This window comes from Scyliorhinus canicula, chromosome 1 (genome assembly GCF_902713615.1).
Source record: "Scyliorhinus canicula chromosome 1, sScyCan1.1, whole genome shotgun sequence".
Classification (NCBI taxonomy): Eukaryota; Metazoa; Chordata; class Chondrichthyes; order Carcharhiniformes; family Scyliorhinidae; genus Scyliorhinus; species Scyliorhinus canicula.
Window position 1 is genome coordinate 184,028,157 of NC_052146.1, and position 19,963 is coordinate 184,048,119.

General features: G+C 44.2%; 2 protein-coding genes across 10 annotated transcripts in view; one reads left to right on the forward strand and one right to left on the reverse strand.

Moving 5' to 3' along the window:
* The window catches only part of LOC119970060 (mitogen-activated protein kinase kinase kinase kinase 3), a 354,117-nt gene that overhangs the window by 151,795 nt on the left and 182,359 nt on the right, over positions 1 to 19,963 (reverse strand). The gene's annotated exons all lie outside the window — the stretch shown is intronic.
* Positions 9,377 to 12,840, forward strand: LOC119970101 (protein NYNRIN-like). The gene is made up of 2 exons (XM_038804123.1): positions 9,377 to 9,411; positions 11,355 to 12,840. The coding sequence occupies exons 1-2, from the start codon at positions 9,390 to 9,392 to the stop codon at positions 12,779 to 12,781; spliced, it is 1,449 nt and encodes a 482-aa protein (XP_038660051.1). The 5' UTR covers positions 9,377 to 9,389; the 3' UTR covers positions 12,782 to 12,840.

The following is a 19,963-nucleotide window of genomic DNA, read 5'->3' on the forward strand; positions in this document are numbered from 1 at the left end:
CTGAATGGTATTAGCCACTGAGGTGAAAAAAACAAGCCTGTCATGAGGTCCACAGAAATTTGAAGATTTTGAAGACTGCAAGAAAGGAGTCCTTGAAGCCACCAGTGAATCTCAGATTTAATGGTAATGTAGACAGTAACTGGCTTGTGTTTAAACAACAATTTAATCTATTTCTTACTGCAGTATATTTAGAAGATCAAACAGATTTGCGCAAGGTAGTGATTCTCCTAACAGTGGCAGGGCATATTAAACAATTGCTGCGTTTAATACGTTTAAATTTGCAAACGATGAAGATAGTAAAAATTTTAATGAAGTAATTTGATGTTTTGCTGCACATTGCAGCTCCAGAAAGAATTAAATTTATGAACACTATATATTTAGATCACATTTACAGAAGATAGGAGAGTCCATAGATTTATTTCATTGATTTAAAGTTAAAAGCTAAAACCTGCAATTTTTCTGCGGTGGAATCTTCCATGATTCAAGACCAGGTTTTGTTGGTGTGAATGAAAATAAGCCGAGGGAACGGTTGCTGAGGGAATCGGAGCTGTCTTTGGAACAAACAGTGTCAGGCTCACGAGCTAGCAGCACAGCATTCTAAAATGTTTCTCAGTAATGGCGGTGTCTTCTTGGAGGAAAACAGATGGTTGCCGTCCTTTCCCAAAAAGGGGGGAAACGTCCAAAAAAAGGTGGCAAAGTTTAGGGCAGCACGGTAGAATGGTGGTTAGCATAAATGCTTCACAGCTCCAGGGTCCCAGGTTCGATTCCCGGCTGGGTCACTGTCTGTGCGGAGTCTGCACGTCCTCCCCGTGTGTGCGTGGGTTTCCTCCGGGTGCTCCGGTTTCCTCCCACAGTCCAAAGATGTGCGGGTTAGGTGGATTGGCCATGCTAAATTGCCCGTAGTGTCCTAAAAAGTAAGGTTAAGGGGGGGGGGTTGTTGGGTTACGGGTATAGGGTGGATACGTAGGTTTGAGTAGGGTGATCATGGCTCGGCGCAACATCGAGGGCCGAAGGGCCTGTTCTGTACTGTTCTATGTTCTATGTTCCTGCAGCTTCTCGCTCACCAACAAACAGGTTTAAGATGAGGACGAAGTGTATTTCTGTGTAAAAGATGTGGTCAAAGGCACAACTTAAGGCAGTGTCCAACGTTTGGCAAGTTTTGATCCAGATGCAAAAGGAACAAAAATCACTTTGCTCAGAATTATTACTCTAAGTTCGATCTCAGATCAATCAGCACAGTGGAAGACAGTTTCCAGTGATGAAACATCATTGTTTGTTGAAGTAATAACAGAGAAGAAGAATTTTTTGGAGACATCAAAAACATTTCCAGCACTCAAAAAAAAATGCAAACTGATGCTCCATTTAAAATAAATGCGATTGATGAGGTCAAATGCCTGCAACCACTTGAAGTGAATGGTACAGTGGTCCAATTGAAGTAAGACACTGGCGCCAAAGCTATTTTAATCAGCATGACTGATTTAACAAGTCTAAAAATTCAGCCAATAAGAAGAAACCACAAAATATCTCCGAGAGATTATAATAGTCCAAACATTAAATGTTATGGTGCTTGTGACCCGAGTGTGGTGGTGAAGGACAGTTTATTCCATCGCATTCTATATTGTATCTGAGAGCTTGCATTCATTATTAGGTGATAAGTCCTGTGAAGAATTAGGTCTAGTGCAGTTGGGAGAGCATTCACAAAGGATTGGATCAACATTCCAGCGATTCGGAGAACACTGTCAGCAAATTCAGCGATGTGTTCAGAGGGTTTGGTGCACTACAATTCACCAACAAGATACAACTCAAAGAGGATGCAAAACCTCAAAAAGAAGCTGGACAGAATGACAATTTTTAAAAAATAAATTTAGAGTACCCAATTTTTTTTTTCCCCAATTAAAGGACAATTTAGCGTGACCAATCCACCTGTCCTGCACATCTTTGAGTTTGGGGGCGAAACCCACGCAGACATGGGGAGAATGTGCAAACACCACACGGACAGTGACCTAGGGCCGGGAATCGAACCCGGATCCTCAGCGGCATAGTCCCAATGCTAACCACTGTGCCACGTGCCGCCCCAGACTGACAAAATTAAAAGTAATCAGAAAGATAGAAGAACCTACCGACTGGGTAAACTCCAAAGAGAAAGAATGGCGATATTCGCATAGACATGGATCTATGGGACATGGGACATAGACATGGGAACCAATGCTGGAAGTTGGAAGGTAGTAAAACAGGGACAGAAACAAAAGGAAGTAAGGGGAAAAGTGCAAGGCAGAGAAGACATAGTCAGAAATCCATAAGGGCGACAGTACAAGGTACAGTGACTGAGGGGAGCACAGTGAATAGGCCCAGTAATAACAAAAGGAATAAAACTGGAGATGTTAAGATTCAAAACAGAGGTAAAAAAAACCAACATAAGTGTACTTTACCTGAATGCTCGTAGTATTCGGAATAAAGTAAATGAGTTGGTGGCACAAATCATCGTAAATGACTATGATTTAGTGGCCATTACTGAAACATGGTTAAAGGATGGTCACGACTGGGAGTTAAATATCCGAGGGTATCAAACTATTCGGAAGGACAGAGTGGATGGTAAGGGAGGTGGTGTTGCTCTGTTATTTAAGGATGACATCCGGGCAATAGTAAGGGATGACATCGGTGCTATGGAGGATAAGGTTGAATCTATTTGGGTGGAAATCAGGAATAGTAAGGCGAAAAAGTCACTGATGGGAGTAGTCTATCGGCCACCAAATAGTAACGAGATGGTGAGGCAGGCAATAAACAAAGAAATAACTGATGCATGTAGAAATGGTACAGCAGTTATCATGGGGGATTTTAATCTACATGTCGATTGGTTTAACCAGGTCGGTCAAGGCAACCGTGAGGAGGAGTTTATAGAATGTATCCGCGATAGTTTCCTAGAACAGTATGTAATGGAACCTACGAGGGAACAAGCGGTCCTAGATCTGGTCCTGTGTAATGAGACAGGATTGATTCATGATCTCATAGTTAGGGATCCTCTCGGAAGGAACGATCACAATATGTGGAATTTAAAATACAGATGGAGGGTGAGAAAGTAAAATCAAATACTAGTGTTTTGTGTTTAAACAAAGGAGATTACAAGGGGATGAGAGAAGAACTAGCTAAGGTAGACTGGGAGCTAAGACTTTATGGTGGAACAGTTGAGGAACAGTGGAGAACCTTCCAAGCGATTTTTCACAGTGCTCAGCAAAGGTTTATACCAACAAAAAGGAAGGACGGAAGAAAGAGGGAAAATCGACCGTGGATATCTAAGGAAATAAGGGAGAGTATCAAATTGAAGGAAAAAGCATATAAAGTGGCAAAGATTGCTGGGAGATTAGAGGACTGGGAAATCTTTAGGGGGCAACAGAAAGCTACTAAAAAAGCTATAAAGAAGAGTAAGATAGAGTATGAGAGTAAACTTGCTCAGAATATAAAAACAGACAGTAAAAGTTTTTACAAATATATAAGACAAAAAAGAGTGGCTAAGGTAAATATTGGTCCTTTAGAGGATGAGAAGGGAGTTTTAATAATGGGAAATGAGGAAATGGCTGAGGAACTGAACAGGTTTTTTGGGTCGGTCTTCACAGTGGAAGACACAAATAACATGCCAGCGACTGATAGAAATGAGGCTATGACAGGTGAGGACCTTGAGAGGATTGTTATCACTAAGGAGGGAGTGATGGGCAAGCTAATGGGGCTAAAGGTAGACAAGTCTCCTGGCCCTGATGGAATGCATCCCAGAGTGCTAAAAGAGATGGCTAGGGAAATTGCAGATGCACTAGTGATAATTTACCGAAATTCACTAGACTCTGGGGTGGTCCCGGTGGTTTGGAAATTAGCAAACGTGACGCCACTGTTTAAAAAAGGAGGTAGGCTGAAAGCAGGAAATTATAGGCCAGTGAGTTTAACTTCGGTAATAGGGAAGATGCTGGAATCTATCATCAAGGAAGAAATTGCGAGGCATCTGGATAGAAATTGTCCCATTGGGCAGACGCAGCATGGGTTCGTAAAAGGCAGGTCGTGCCTAACTAATTTAGTGGAATTTTTTGAGGACATTACCAGTGCAGTAGATAACGGGGAGCCGATGGATGTGGTATATCTGGATTTCCAGAAAGCCTTTGACAAGGTGCCACACAAAAGGTTGCTGCATAAGATAAAGATGCATGGCATTAAGGGTAAAGTAGTAGCATGGATAGAGGATTGGTTAATTAATAGAAAGCAAAGAGTGGGGATAAATGGGTGTTTCTCTGGTTGGCGATCAGTAGCTAGTGGTGTCCCTCAGGGATCCGCGTTGGGCCCACAATTGTTCACAATTTACATTGATGATTTGGAGTTGGGGACCAAGGGCAATGTGTCCAAGTTTGCAGATGACACTAAGATGAGTGGTAAAGCGAAAAGTGCAGAGGATACGGGAAGTCTGCAGAGGGATTTGGATAGGTTAAGTGAATGGGCTCGGGTCTGGCAGATGGAATACAATGTTGACAAATGTGAGGTTATCCATTTTGGTAGGAATAACAGCAAACGGGATTATTATTTAAACAATAAAATATTTAAGCATGCCGCTGTTCAGAGAGACTTGGGTGTGCTAGTGCATGAGTCACAGAAGGTTGGTTTACAAGTGCAACAGGTGATTAAGAAGGCAAATGGAATTTTGTCCTTCATTGCTAGAGGGATGGAGTTTAAGACTAGGGAGGTTATGTTGCAATTGTATAAGGTGTTAGTGCGGCCACACCTGGAGTATTGTGTTCAGTTTTGGTCTCCTTACTTGAGAAAGGACGTACTGGCGCTGGAGGGTGTGCAGAGGAGATTCACTAGGTTAATCCCAGAGCTGAAGGGGTTGGATTATGAGGAGAGGTTGAGTAGACTGGGACTGTACTCGTTGTAATTTAGAAGGATGAGGGGGGATCTTATAGAAACATTTAAAATTATGAAGGGAATAGATAGGATAGATGCGGGCAGGTTGTTTCCACTGGCAGGTGAAAGCAGAACTAGGGGGCATAGCCTCAAAATAAGGGGAAGTAGATTTAGGACTGAGTTTAGGAGGAACTTCTTCACCCAAAGGGTTGTGAATCTATGGAATTCCTTGCCCAGTGAAGCAGTTGAGGCTCCTTCATTACATGTTTTTAAGGTAAAGATAGATAGTTTTTTGAAGAATAAAGGGATTAAGGGTTATGGTGTTCGGGCCGGAAAGTGGAGCTGAGTCCACAAAAGATCAGCCATGATCTAATTGAATGGCGGAGCAGGCTCGAGGGGCCAGATGGCCTACTCCTGCTCCTAGTTCTTATGTTCTTATGTTCTTATGATCCCAAAGATCTTAACACGAATATCAAATGAAAACACGACCAAATACCAAAGCCTGAGGAAATCACATCTGAGATGGCTGGTGCACAATTCTTTACCAAACTTGAGGCATCTCATGGTTTCTGGCAACTAAAGCTAAAGGAACAAAGTGAAAAGTACTGCACTTTTAATACACCATTTGGATGTTTTTGCTTTCTGAGAATGCCGTTTGGCCTAATTTCGGCATCAGAAATTTCTCGCCATGCAATGGAGCACATAATCAAAGGCATCGAAGGTATACATGTGTACGTGGATGATAACATCGTTTGGGCCTCAATCACAGAAGAGCACTATGAGGTTGCTTAAAGTTCTAACGAGCATCAGGAGAAATGGGCTGAAGCTCAACAAGCGGAAGTGCAATTTGGAGTAACTGAGGTCACATTCCTAGGTGACAAGCTCTCGTTGCATTTCATGGAACCTGACAAGGTCAAAATCCAAGCAATTCGCAACATGTCAAAACCACACAACAAGAAAGCCATCTTAAGAGTGATGGGTATGATCAATTTTATAGGGAAATTCATTCCAACCTGTCAGCAAAAACAACACATCTACTTGATCTCCTGCACAAGACAACAGATTTCACTTGGACTGAGCAACATGAGCAAAAGTGGAAGAAGCTAAAGACTTCACTAACCCCCACGCCAGTTCTCACATTTTTTGACCTGTCTAAGCAGATTAAAGTGACAACAGCCAAACCGTCCAAAGATGGTCTGGGAGCAGTTCTTCTGCAACTCAAGCATGACGATTGGATACCAGTTCCGTATGTATCACAATCCATGACGACAACAGAGCAATGATACACTCAAATCGAAAAAGAATGCCTGGGTTTAGTTGTGGGCTTGGATAAATTCCATGACTATGTCTATGGGCTTCCAACTTTCACAGTTGAGACAGATCATCCTCTGGTTAACATCAATAAACTTTCAACCAGATGTCCCTGCGCATTCATAGAGCATAGAACAGTACGATGATGAAGTTGCAACGCTTTGACTTCAATTTCATCTGTACGCTGTAATGGACAATTTTAATACTTAATATTGAATAACTGCTTAATAGTGTGATTAATTAAAGCTGCAGGCGTTTGTGTGTGTGTGTGTGTAAGGTTAGAGAGAGAGAGAGAGAGAGAGAGAGAGAGAGAGAAAAACTGATATCCCAGCTGTCTGAAGGTCGAGATGGTAAAGCTAGGAGAAAAACAACTCCTTATATGGAATGGAGATTTACTTGTACCTTTTGAATGAATAAAGACTGACGGTTGAGGCGCTCGGCGCGCTTTCCTCTCTCTCCTGTGGAGACAAGGTGTCCTCTGCAGAGCTAAGAAATAAACTAAACTTGCTCTTATTCATGACTGATTGTTTCTGAGTTTTCCTTTTCCCACCACAGTTCTTGGCGACGAAGGATGGGATCCCGTGTTTGAGATAGACACTGGGAGATTCCGGGGAGGCGTTACCGCTGATGCCTTGAGGGCTTTTCACCTCATCTCAAACGCTTCAATTGGCCATCAGCGTGAGAGGACCAGGAATTACCGTGTCACCTCAGCACCAGGATCCGGACTGAAATCTGTGGTAAGGAATTGCTCTATTATTAATTATAGACAGTGGTGAACAGTCTCACAGTGACGGGTGGATTTAGACTTGGATCTATCAAACAGGTTGGACCTGTAAAAATACCTAAACGATAGGTATTGGTTTGCTGGTTTAGGAAAACCAAGCCACCTAAGCGGACGCGCTTACGTGCGGGAGCCTCCGGAGGAAAATCAAGTCACAAGGGATAAGGTCGCTGTGAGTCTGGGTCACAAGTAAGAGACCGGTCATGGGTAATAGCAATGGGAAAAAACAAACAAATGCTGCAAGTTTAAATAGCCCTAATATACGATACATGGTTACTAATTATGGACAAGACTCGGTGAGTCAAGTTAAAATGTGGGTGAAGGAGTGTGGTTTTCCTGAAGGGGGAAGTTTTAGTTTAAGACAATTGGAATTATTAAAAACTCAGTTAGAACAGAGGGCAAAAGAAAGTGGAAAGAAAAGCAAAAGGAAAAGAGAAACAATAAATTGGGCGGCTTACGGTATGTGGAAAACAGAGGCAGAAATAAGAAATAGACGATCACAGGCGAAACCCAAAGAAACTGCAAATAAAACCAACTCTCTTCAGTGAGTTAAGTCTATTTCAGGTCACCCCATTCCGGATGATTCCGACCTGGATGGCTGCCTCCCGCGCCCAACGGCTCCGCCACAAGTGGCCCCCACGAACCCAGGCCAACAGTCGCGACCGAGCCCTCCACCATATACTGAACCCCCTCGGGGAACGCCTGAGGCGTCCATGGGAACTCTACCGTCAGGAGCTGACCGTCACCCCCTTTACCCAGATATCAGTACCATGACTACATCTGACTCCCCAGTAGCTCACCATACCCAGAGTAAGGCGTCGTGCAGACCTAAATCTGCCCTTCCAGATGCACCAGAACCGTTTAATTATCACAAAGGCGACGAAGAAAGGGAAGGAGACAGTAAATTTCTCGGCAGTGTCCTCAATGCTCCAATGATAGAGGTGGCGGGCCCGGAAGGACAACCGATACTTGTCCACAGACTGTGGACAATGAAAGACATTGAATGTGCCTATGAACAACTCCCGGATCCCAGAGAAGCGGGAGGCCAGAAATTTGCAGGCGAGGTACGCAAGTTTTGCTTCGAGTTTCGCCCCACGTCTCATGAGATGCGGCGATTATTGGGGAGGAAATTGGGCGCAGATATCTCCAAGATCCGATACAATTGGCCAGATGATAATGTACGAGCTCGCCAAGTTCAACCAGACCATGCAGATAATGTGCCTTATAACACCTTTGTTACAGGTCTAGTGGACGCCTGTCAAACTGCCTTTCCGGTAAGAATGGACATGACAAAAATTGCCATGTGTACGCAGCGTGACGGTGAAACTGTGTCCCAGTACCTGACCCGGCTCACAGAAGTCCATAACGCTCATAGTGGACTTACACCACCAGCTGACATGAATACAGCTGAAGTGACTCCGTATGAGGCACATCTGCGGAACAGTTTTATGAATGGATGAAGTGAGGACATCGCTAAGAAGGTGAAAAATACATGTATTACATGGGACACAGGGAAACTCAACTTAATCGAACAACACGCCATACACGCTGAAAAGCTACTGACACAAGAAAAGGCGAAGCGGAACAAAAGGAGGGAGGATCAGAGTCACCAAGCACAGCTAACTAAGATGCAGATGGTGACACAGGTTGCACAAGGTCAGCAACGAGGAAGAGGTGGAGGACGGACAAGAGGAAGAGGCAGGGGAGGTCGCGGGCAAGGACGCGGTAAGACGGATGGGTGTTTCACGTGCGGAAGCAAGGACCACTGGGCAAGAGACTGCCCAACAAAGAGACAAGGAGGGCCAAGAGACGATGATGACAATGGTAATTGACAAAGGGGAGGAGAGGACGATGGAGGTATGCCCGAAGGAGAGGGTGAGTCCAAAACCTTGATGCTTTGCAATGAAGAACAACTTAAGCTAACCTCTTGTACTAACGTTCTTGAAAACTTTACACAGACTATAGAGAGTGTGATGCACGAATCTAAACCGCGAGGCACTTATGTTAAGTATAATGAAGAATTCTATCGACGAATGCCAGTGTACGTATTAACTGTGGAAGGGGAAAGGCTTATGTTTTTAGTTGACTCCGGTGCGGGAAACTCTGTGATACAGATGAGTCAATTAAAGGCACCGATTAAGACGAGTGGGAGGTACCTGAACTCCATCGGGGCATCTGGCGTCATAGTACAAGAACAATTTACTGCACCCTTAAGGTGTGAGACTAATTATGGAGAAAGGTTTAAATTTGCATTTTTACTCTCTAGGTGTTGCCCGATTAATCTCATGGGACGAGATTTGATAGGAAAATTGGGACTTAGCCAGATCAGCACCCCAGAGGGACTAAGGGTTACGGAAGGAGAGGAAATAGCATTCCAAGAAGTTAAATTTGACGCCAGACCTCTTATGTATATTTATGAATGGAGATTGACTCCAGCGGCAGTGAGTTCAGTAAACCCAGCACTCATGGGAGAAGCACGCAAACGCGTTAACCCTATTAAGACTGACTTTATGTCCAAGGAGAATCTGCACTGCACCGCATACATTCACTTGTGGGGACCAGATAATCGATATGAGAATGAACGGCTCGGGAAGTTGCAAAAGTCTGAGGTGCTGCTGATACGGGAGTTATATTGGAATGAGCACAGGTGCGCTGCAAGTATAAACCTGTCTAGAATACGTCTGAGATCAGGAGTACCACACCCCTTTACAATAGAAGGGTCACACCCCCATGTATCGTTAGCGAAAGGGCGCAATAGACAATGGAAAGATTTGGGACCGTGGGTCTTTAAAAATCTCAAAGTCAATGATTGGACACTGCTTTCAGACACAACTGTGTGGTTCAGTACGAGTATGCGAGCTTATAAAAAGAATCTTAACTGGCTATCTCAGGCAGAGAGAGTGGTGGAAATAGTCCCCGCCTCGGACCAGAGCCATAGGGGAACAACCTGGAGTTTTGTACAAATTACTGCCGATGACCCGCGACTGCAGACAGTTCCGGGGACACTTTGGGCAAAGGGAAAACATGATGTGGGTCTAATACACGATTGTGAGCCCGTAAAGATTACACCAAAGTCTGATTTATAGACCATGCAGAACACAGTGTCCGTTAAAACCCAAAGCGGTAGAAGGGATCACCCCCGTATTCAATTCACTATTGAAAGCGGGAGTCATAGTACCCTGCGAAAACTCACCAGTGCATACACCGATTTTCCCTGTCAAAAAGGCAACTCTCCCGGGAGAACCCGAGGGATGGAGGTTTGTACAGGACTTGCAGGCAGTCAATGATGCTGTTATGGCCAGAGCCCCTAATGTTCCGAATCCATATACCATTTTGGAACAGATCCCACCCGGGAGCAGTTGGTTCTCCGTAGTAGACCTCGCTAATGCATTCTTTAGCATTCCTGTTCACCCAGACAGTCAGTACTGGTTTGCTTTTTCATTTAAGGGAAGTTCTTATACATTTACAAGGTTATGTCAGGGATATTGTGAATCGCCCACCATCTACATTGAAACGTTAAAAAAGAGTTTGGAGGCACTAATCCTGTCCCCAGGAACAGCCCTCCTACAGTATGTAGACGATTGTCTAATCGCAGCTCCAACCAAGGAGCAGTGTGAGCAAGACACATTGGCACTATTATGCCACCTAGCTGAGGAAGGACACAAGGCAAGCCTTTCAAAATTGCAGTTCGTGCAAGAACAAGTAAAGTTTCTGGGACATTTAATATCAGCCCAGGGTAAGACCTTAGGACAAAGCAGAGTGAAAGCAATCCAAGAAATCCCTAAACCCAGGACTAAAAAACAGTTGATGTCCTTCTTGGGGGTGTGTTCATACTGTAGGATGTTTATTCCCAACTATGCCGTCCTCGAAGCCCCTCTAAGTGACATAGCTCACGGGAAGGGCTTGCAAGCCCACAGTACACTCAGCTGGACCCCAGAAGCAGAAAAGGCGTTCAGCGACTTGAAATTGGCTTTACAGTCTACACCGACCCTAGGAATTCCCAACCCAGATAAACCTTTTACCCAAACGGTAGATGAAAAACGAGGCTGCATGACGTCCGTGCTGTTACAAGAGCACGGAGGGAAACTTCGGCCAGTGGAATATTTCTCTGCTAAATTGGACCCAGTAGCAGCGGGGATGCCTACTTGCCGGAGAGCAGTCGCAGCTGCCGAAAAAGCAATAGCAGTCTCTAGTGATATCATGGGATACAGTGAATTAACTTTGTTGGTACCACATGCAGTCTCACTACTTCTCCTAGAGCAAAAAACAGCTCATATGTCTGCAGCAAGGTGGTTAAGATATAACATGGTCCTGCTGGAAATGCCAAACATTACAGTGAAAAGGTGTACCATACTTAACCCCGCCACTCTTCTTCCCACCGCAGGTGATGGGGAACCACATGATTGTGTTGCTCTAACTAATGAAGTTTGTAGTCCGCGACCTGACTTGCAGGATACCCCCCTACAAAATCCCGACATGGAACTGTTTGTGGATGGGTCTGCGTTCAGAGATCGAGAAGCGGGCCAGAACTGTGTGGGGTATGCCATAGTCACATCACACAACATACTAAAAGCAGAGCCACTTCCTAGACACCTCTCCGCACAAGCTGCGGAACTGATAGCCCTTACAGAAGCATGTAAACTTGCAGAAGGCAAGTCCGTTACTATCTACACAGACAGTAGATATGCCTTTGGGGTGACTCATGATTTCGGAACCTTGTGGAAAAATAGGGGATTCTTAACATCAACAGGCAAACCAATCACGCACCATGGGCTGATTTCTGATCTCTTGGACACAGTCCTCTTACCTAAGTGTATTGCAGTCTGTAAGTGTGACGCACATACAGGGAAAACCGATCCAGTCTCACAGGGAAATGCAAGGGCGGATGCGGCAGCGAAAGCAGCAGCGCGAAAACTTATCAGTGATAATGTAAACATGCCAATGCTAACAGTTCCTATCCCAACAGCGGACATACAAGACCTGCAAACACAAGCCTCACGGGAAGAAAAGAAAGAATGGTCAAAGGCCGGGGGTAAGGTAAAAGAAGGGGTATGGTATGGCCCCAATGATAAGCCATGTCTACCGAGAGCGCTATTTCCTCATTATGCTAAGTTGATACACGGCAAGGACCATGTGTCAAAAGGAGGGATGTTCAAGAGTATCGCTGCACATTGGTACACCAGAGGCTTTACTAGTTACTCCCAGAAATTTTGTGAGCGATGTGTTATTTGTGCTACCAATAATGTGGGGAGAGGAATTAAGATAAGCCCAGGGGCGCACCCAGAACCACTGAGACCCTTCGAGCATATTCAAATGGACGTTATTAAGCTAACCCCAAGTGAAGGGAAGAAATACTGCCTAGTAATGGTTGACATGTTCTCTAAGTGGGTAGAGGTGTTCCCTACAGCCAAACAAGATGCTAGTGCAGTAACCAAGGCCCTGTTAACTGAAATTATTCCACGATGGGGCATCCCAGAGAAAATCAGCACTGATAATGGCACGCCATTTGTAAACCAGGCTCTTAAGCAGGTAGGAGAATACCTAGGCATTGATCTAAGGCAACACTGTGCATACCACCCAGCGAGTGGAGGAGCGGTAGAAAGGGAAAATGCCACTCTGAAAAATAAGCTAGCAAAGTGTTGCGATGAAATGGGAATACCATGGACGAAAGCCCTGCCCGTAGTACTAATGTACATGAGGACTAGGGTCACAGATAGAGCCAATTTACGTCCATTTGAAATATTATTCGGCAGACCACCCAACACTGGAATTGGGCCAAAACCCATCACAAGGACCCTGACTAGCCATTGAGAGGATGAAATGTTACGTTACTGTACAAAACTCTCTGCGATTTTATCTCAGGTGCAAGCTCAAGTGAAGGAAGCCCTGCCACGACCGGCTGAGGGGACCTGCAGCCAGGCGACTGGATAGTGGTGAAAGACTTCAGGAGGAAGAGCTGGAGAGCTAGACGGTGGCTGGGACCATTCCAGGTGCTCCTTGTAACGCAGACAGCGGTAAAGGTAGCAGAAAGAGCAACGTGGATTCACGCTAGTGATTGTAAGCGGGTGCCGGAGCCCCAGCTCACACCGGACAAGTCAACATGAAAGGGGTAATGTCGCTTATCATGATGCTTATGCTGGAACTGGTAATGGGAAAAGCGTATTAGGCTGGAGAGGTTACAGTGACATTAACCAGAGGAGAGACAGGCACATTTACGAGGGAACAAGTTGACTTAGAGGAGGCAAACCAGTGTATACCTCCATTCGAGAATGAACTGCCAATAGACTAATCTTCTGTATCATATAGCTATAATGACAACCTGTTTCCCATTTTATGTACCAAAGATTAATGATGGTATTATTGAAAAATCTACAGGAGTACGATAATACCTGATATATGTTCTTTGAGAAAACATTTGTTTAACAATAAGGGAATGTAGATACTGCTTAGGTGACTGGCTGCGATTAAAATTTTGATAGATGTTGTCATTAGGATGACAAAAAGGAGGGAATTGTAATGGGCAATTTTAATACTTAATATTGAATAACTGCTTAATAGTATGATTAACTAAAGCTGCAGGTGTGTGTGTGTGTGTGTGTGTGTGTGTGCGCGCAAGGTTAGAGAGAGAGAGAGAGAAAAACTGATATCCCAGCTGTCTGAACGTCGAGATGGTAAAGCTAGGAGAAAAACAACTCCTTATATGGAATGGAGATTTACTTGTATCTTTTGAATGAATAAAGACTGAAGGTTGAGGCGCTCGGCGTGCTTTCCTCTCTCTCCTGTAGAGAGAGGAGGGTCTCCTCTGCAGAGCTAAGAAATAAACTAAACTTGCTCTTATTCATGACTGATTGTTTCTGAGTTTTCCTTTTCCCACCACAACGCCATGCAAATATTTGTTCTTACCAGATGCATTATCAAGAGCACCGATATAAAATAATAGTAGTGAAACTGCTGAATATGTAGATCTGCATGTCAATCTTATTTCCAAACTATGTGACATCTAAGAGACCAGGAAGGATCAAACTCTTCAAGACGTGATGAGCAACATCAACTCACTGGCCCAGAGGTCAATTATGGAGTTCTACAGTATAAGATCTGAACGCTGTATCATTAATGGAGTGGTACTTCGTTTGAACACAAAAGTCATACCGGAATCTCTTCACAAGGATGTACTAAAAAGGATTCACAATGTCACTAAGGACATCTAGGAGATTGAAGAATGTAAATGGAGAGCTTGTGCCTCTGATTACTGGCCAAGTACAAAACCAGGATGTTGACGGGGTGGTTAGTTCTTGTAACACATGCCAGATGCATCGTTGCAAGCAAACAAGAGAACCCATGCAAATACCTGATTCACCTACGGCACCATGGCAGAAAGTAGCTATTGATCTCTTCCATCGACGAGGGAAAGATTATTTAATGATCATAGGCTATCTTTCAAACTATCCCGAAATGGCTCGACTGTCAAGCATAACGGCAAGCAGTGTAATACTGCTCACCAAGTCAATTTTTGCTAGACACCGAATTCTGCAAGTCGTCGTGAGTGACAACGGTCCTTGTTTAAGCTGTATAGAGTGGCAACTCTTCGCAATCACATGCGATTTCAATCACGGGCAGCACGGCGACACAGTGGTTAGCACTGTTACCTCACGCCACTGACGATCCGGGTTCGAACCCAGCTCCAGATCATTCACTCTCCACGTGGAGTTTGCACATTCTCCCCGTGTCTGCGTGGGTCTCACCCCCACAACCCAAAGATGTGCAGGGTAGGTGGATTGGCCAGGCTAAATTGCCCCTTAATTGGAAAAAAATAACTGAGGACTCTAAATTAATAAAAAGTGATGTCAATCACATTACATCACGTCTGTTGGACCCTCAAGCCAATGGAAGAGCCGAAAAAGATGTACATATTTTTGAAGAAAGCAATGTACAACCAATCTGATCCATATCTCGCACTATTGAGTTAGAGTGTCACCACCGTCACATGGTGCATCGCCAGCAGAGTTACTCATGAACAGACGGTTGCGTACCACACTTCCATACTTGGCAAAGGAAGATAATGCAGTGCTACTGCAGGAAATGCAAATCATTAAAGCAAAACAAAAGGATTTATGTGACAAAGCGTCCAGAACTTTAGCACCTCAGAGTAGTGATGACATTGTGAGAATAGAAGATTCAGGCTATTGGCTGAGAAAAACTATTGTACTTGAAGAAGTAGCACCTCATTCCTACAATGTACAGGTCGAGGATGGATTTGTTTTAAGAAAAAATCATTACACACTCTTGAAAACCAGAGGAGACTTTCACAACAGCATGATGGATGATGAATCTACGTCAGAATCAACGTCAGCTGCAGTATCAGATAGTTCAGCAGTTCCTGAGCACGAGAATGTCATGGAGAACATTGAATCTACAAGTTCTGAGCAGCAAGGTCAAAGTTTGAGAAGATCAACCAGAATCAGAAGAAAACCTGATCTGCTCAATTTGTAGATTTGGACTATTTGTACACACTATGCTTGCTGTTCTTGTTTTTGTTAAACCAGTTTTAAAAATTAAAAAAATAATAATACTGTTAGACTCATAGATATCACATTTAAGTATACTGATGATAATATCTTAATTAATTCCTTCAAAGGAAAGGGGATGTAGTGATATCATGGTTGTGTTGTAATTCACCGACTGACCACTAAGGGTCTCATGAGTACATAAGTGAATGTTAGAGTCAGGTGGCCCCTCAGTCTGGCTGGAGGAAGCTGAAGAGAGAGGTTGCTTGTGCTTGATCTTACTGTTATTCATCTGTTATTTTATATATAGTTCACCCACAGCTTTATTATAATTTAGGGTACCGAATTATTTTTTTCCAATTAAGGGGCAATTTAGTATGGCCAATACATCCAACCTGCACATCTATGGGTTGTGGGGGTGAGACCCAAACAGACAGGGGGAAAATGTGCAACTCCACATGGACAATGACCCAGGGTCGGTATCAAACCCAGGTCCTCGGCGCAGTGAGGCAGCAGTGATAACCACTGTGCCACCGTGCCAGCCAGTTTACCAACAGTTAATGTTAATAAATTGTTAATAGCTTTAGCGACAAGTGTTCTTGTAATATAAATCAGGCCATCCGACAAGAACATTACCCCTTGCAAGACCATTCAACAGAATTGCACACTTCTTCAACTAAGTCAGTTCTTCAGTATTGGATTCATTCTGGTAATGCAATTTATCTTTTAAATGTGATAAGTTAACAGAAAATATCCAATTCTCCAGGGAAGGTACATACATTGAATCAAAGAGTATTCAGACACATATACATGCTCTGTTCAGTAATTTGAAGGCATTTTGACTAAAATTTTTGTGGTGGCTTGAGACATACACTGGAAGTTTCAGTAAACAAAAGGTAATTATTAATGAAAGGGTAAGGCAGATAGGTTACAGGCACAGACATTATACACAAGTCTTTATTCTTCAGCTCCCTGGTCCACACTGCCCAGGTTTCTGCTCTCAGGACCCGTGCAAACCACCACAACCCCCCCCCCCCCCCCCCCCCCCCGAAGTCCCTTTATTACACTTCCCCATAAATAATTATGTACAAAAGTCACAATTGTTAACAGGGACAAGCGAGGAAAGAGAGTCCACCACAAGGTCAATTGATCCGGAGCCCACCGAAGCCCAGCCACAGGCTCGGCACTCCTTTTGATGGTTAGGTGGTGCACAGCCGATGCCACCTCAGGCAGGCACTTCCACAACGGGCGAACTAGCCCCACCGTCCTCGGTAGACAGAGTTGGTTAAACTGAAGTGGTAGCCCATGGCTGCCCTGGGATGGAACCAGTTACAGGAGTATTCATGGTGCTCTTGATCTCGCCAACTCCACATTGGGGGTCACCACCCCGAAACTCCTCAAGTGTTTCTTAATGGAGTTCCTGTTAACATCGCCACATAAGACACCAGCCCCAACTGGCCACAACTGGTCCTTCTAACCATGGCGAACCTGCAACAAAATTACGGACAATCTCCCATTTGGAACGAACTGTCCTCTCCCTGCTCTGACCAGTCTCTTCTGAGAGGGCTGACATGCCTCCACCCTCCTTGCCAAATTTGGAAATAAAGGTCCAAACAGGATCTCAACCAACTGCCCATGAGCTCCTTAACTGGTATGACCCCTGTTATTGAATATGGGGTAGAGTAGTACAACAGCAAACAATTAGCCAGCCTCTGACAAAGTGGTTTATCTGACTGCTTTTTCATGGAGTTTTAAAAAGTTTTAACGGCCCTCTCAGCCAGACTGTTCAAAGCTGGGGACAAGGGACAATTCTCGTGTCGTTTGCCATTTGCTCTCTCAAACATTGGAAGTCATCACTGCTGATGGGGGTACCATTGTCTGAAACAGTTGCCTCAGGAAGCAAAAGTAAGGCAAATACACAGCGCAAAGCCTCGACCGTGGCCACCGAGGTAATGGTCCACATCTCCTGGATCAATAACCATTTCAAGTGGGCATCTACCAGCACCAAAAATATGTTGCCCGAAAATAAGTCCGCATAATCCACATTAACTCTAGTCATGGGCGACCTGGCCATTTACAAGGATGAAGTGCGGATGAAGTGCGGCAGAAGGCAGCAAAGATTGCTTCATTTGGCAAAGGTGGCACTGTTGGTGAGCTCTTCAACAGTCTTGCCTATTCCTAGCAACCAGACATAACAGCACACCACCCACTTCATCTTTGTCTGCCCTGGTAACTCTTGAAGGAGGGATCTCACCCGTCGCCTGAAGTGGGATATCACCTGTAGTCCCCAGTGAGTCATGTCGTCTTCACAAGTCAACTCTTCTTGAATTAAGTAGGGCCTCAGCAATTTGCACTTCTCATATTGCCAGCCAGACTACATCAGTCGTTTAACCTTTGAAAGAATAGGGTCTCATTGAGTCCAGCTGAAGACATGCCCAGTGGATACTGACAGAATGTCTCGGAAGTTTAAGGCTAGATTGATCTCCTAATGTACTGGTAGGGGCAGGCAACTTATGCATCCACATTAGCAATGTGTGTCCCAGGTCAGTGCTGAAAAACATAGTTGTAAGCCACCAACAGCAGGGCCCAATGCTGCACCCTCACCAAGGCAATGGGTAATATGGGCTTGTCTTCCCTTAAACTCAGCAATCCTCTGTACTGTGTTGAACTGTCAACCTTACACATACTGGTGGAATTTCTTCACACTGAATGCAACCCCAAAACCCTCTTACTCAATCTGGACATAGTTTTGTTCTGCTTCAGAAAGGGTTCTTGAGGCAAAGGCGATGGGGAGTTCAGTACTGTCTCCCATTTTGAGGTATAAAACAGTCTCGATACCATAAGGGGACATGTCAGCACTATTGGTTTTCCCAGATCAAAATGCACCAAGAGTTTTGAAGATTGCAATGCTTGCTTTACGAATCAGAAGGGTTCTTTTTGAGGCTCACTTAATTGACACCGCTGATTCCTCCTTGAATGTAGGTACAATGGTGCAAATATTGTGGCTAGATTTTAAATAAACATGCCAAACATTGACCATATCAAGAAAGGACTTACGCTCACTGACATTTTTGAGTATAGGGACAAATCATATGGCCATGACCTTTCCAGTGCAACACTGTTCCATCGATGTGAAATCCTAGTTACGCCACAGTAAGAAGTCTTACAACACCAGGTTCAAGTCCAACAGGTTTGTTTCAAACACTAGCTTTCGGAGCACTGCTCCTTCCTCATTCACCCGAGGAAGGAGCAGTGCTCCAAAAGCTAGTGTTTGAAACAAACCTGTTGGATTTTAACCTGGTGTTGTAAGACTTCTTACTGTGTTCATCCCAGTCCAACGTCGGCATCTCCACATCTTAGTTACGTCACTTCAGAGGCCTGGAAGTTCCATTTTTCGCTTTTTAGGCAAACTCCAGTATCACAAAATCTCTATCAATCAACCTGGGCAGCCTGGTTTATGGTCATCTTATAGTTTTTTATAATAATAATAACTAAATAGGCAACAAATACAACTGGTTAACTCATCCCACCCTACACCCACACACACCCACACATAGAAAGCGGGGTGTAAAATATTAAAAGTAAGAGTCTCTGTTTCAGATGGACCTCTTTCAGTTAGATCATTCTTCAATCTCGGCCTCCAGTTGGATGTTGTCTTTGCTTTCAGTCTGTAATGGTTTTCACTGTTAGACTCATCAGAGTCCCAAGAATTCTTTGCAGACTCAGAAACAGCAGGCAAAAACATTTGTGAGTAAGAGAGGGAGAGCAACAGTCTCTCCTCTCAGTGTCTAGGTCCTCTGAACAAACCCCATTTGGCAGGACCGAATTGCTGTCTCTTGCTGGGCAGATTATGGTCCCTGGCCAATCCACTGGCCACCAACCAACCAACCAATCGAACCAAATCCCTCCAATCTCTCGGGTGCCATAAAGTCGGAGTTCCTCTGTTCAAAATCTAAATCTTCATAGTACAATGTACTATTTTGCAACTGTTGAGTTCCTCGCTCTCCCTGCTCGACTTAAAGGTATGTCTCCATTAACGATCCATGGACCGAAACGATAACGACAAAGTAAAAGAAATAGGAAATATGAGAATCAACAGGAAGAGCCCTTACACACAGTCTCTTCCAACAGACAGGGTCTATGTCCTGCAACGGTGACCAAAGGCAGATTGGTCTCCTGCCCTCAGTAGCAGTACTGGGTGATCTGAGGATCACAGGGCACTGTATCACAATCTGATATGTATTACTATACACACCTTGCAAATAAACTTAACCATTTGACATTATCAAAATCCGTCTTTCTTAGACATGGCTTGTACACGACAAATGCTGCATAGAATGTTATCATTATTATGAGCACAAGAATTGCAAAAAACATAGTGCTATACTGCTACTGGTTAAATAAGATGGTTCAATAACACTGTGCTAATCATATTGTGGGCGAAGTATAACATTTGAGTTGAGGAGGCAGTGGCATAGTGGTATTGTCG

What these genes read in the sequence shown, in the direction of transcription:
- LOC119970101 (XM_038804123.1), top strand. Translation starts at nt 9,390, where the DNA reads ATGGAGATTGACTCCAGCGGCA. An exon ending in GGAGATTGACTCCAGCGGCA is followed by an intron (nt 9,412 to 11,354) that starts GTGAGTTCAGTA and finishes TTCCCACCGCAG; the next exon opens with GTGATGGGGAACCACATGAT.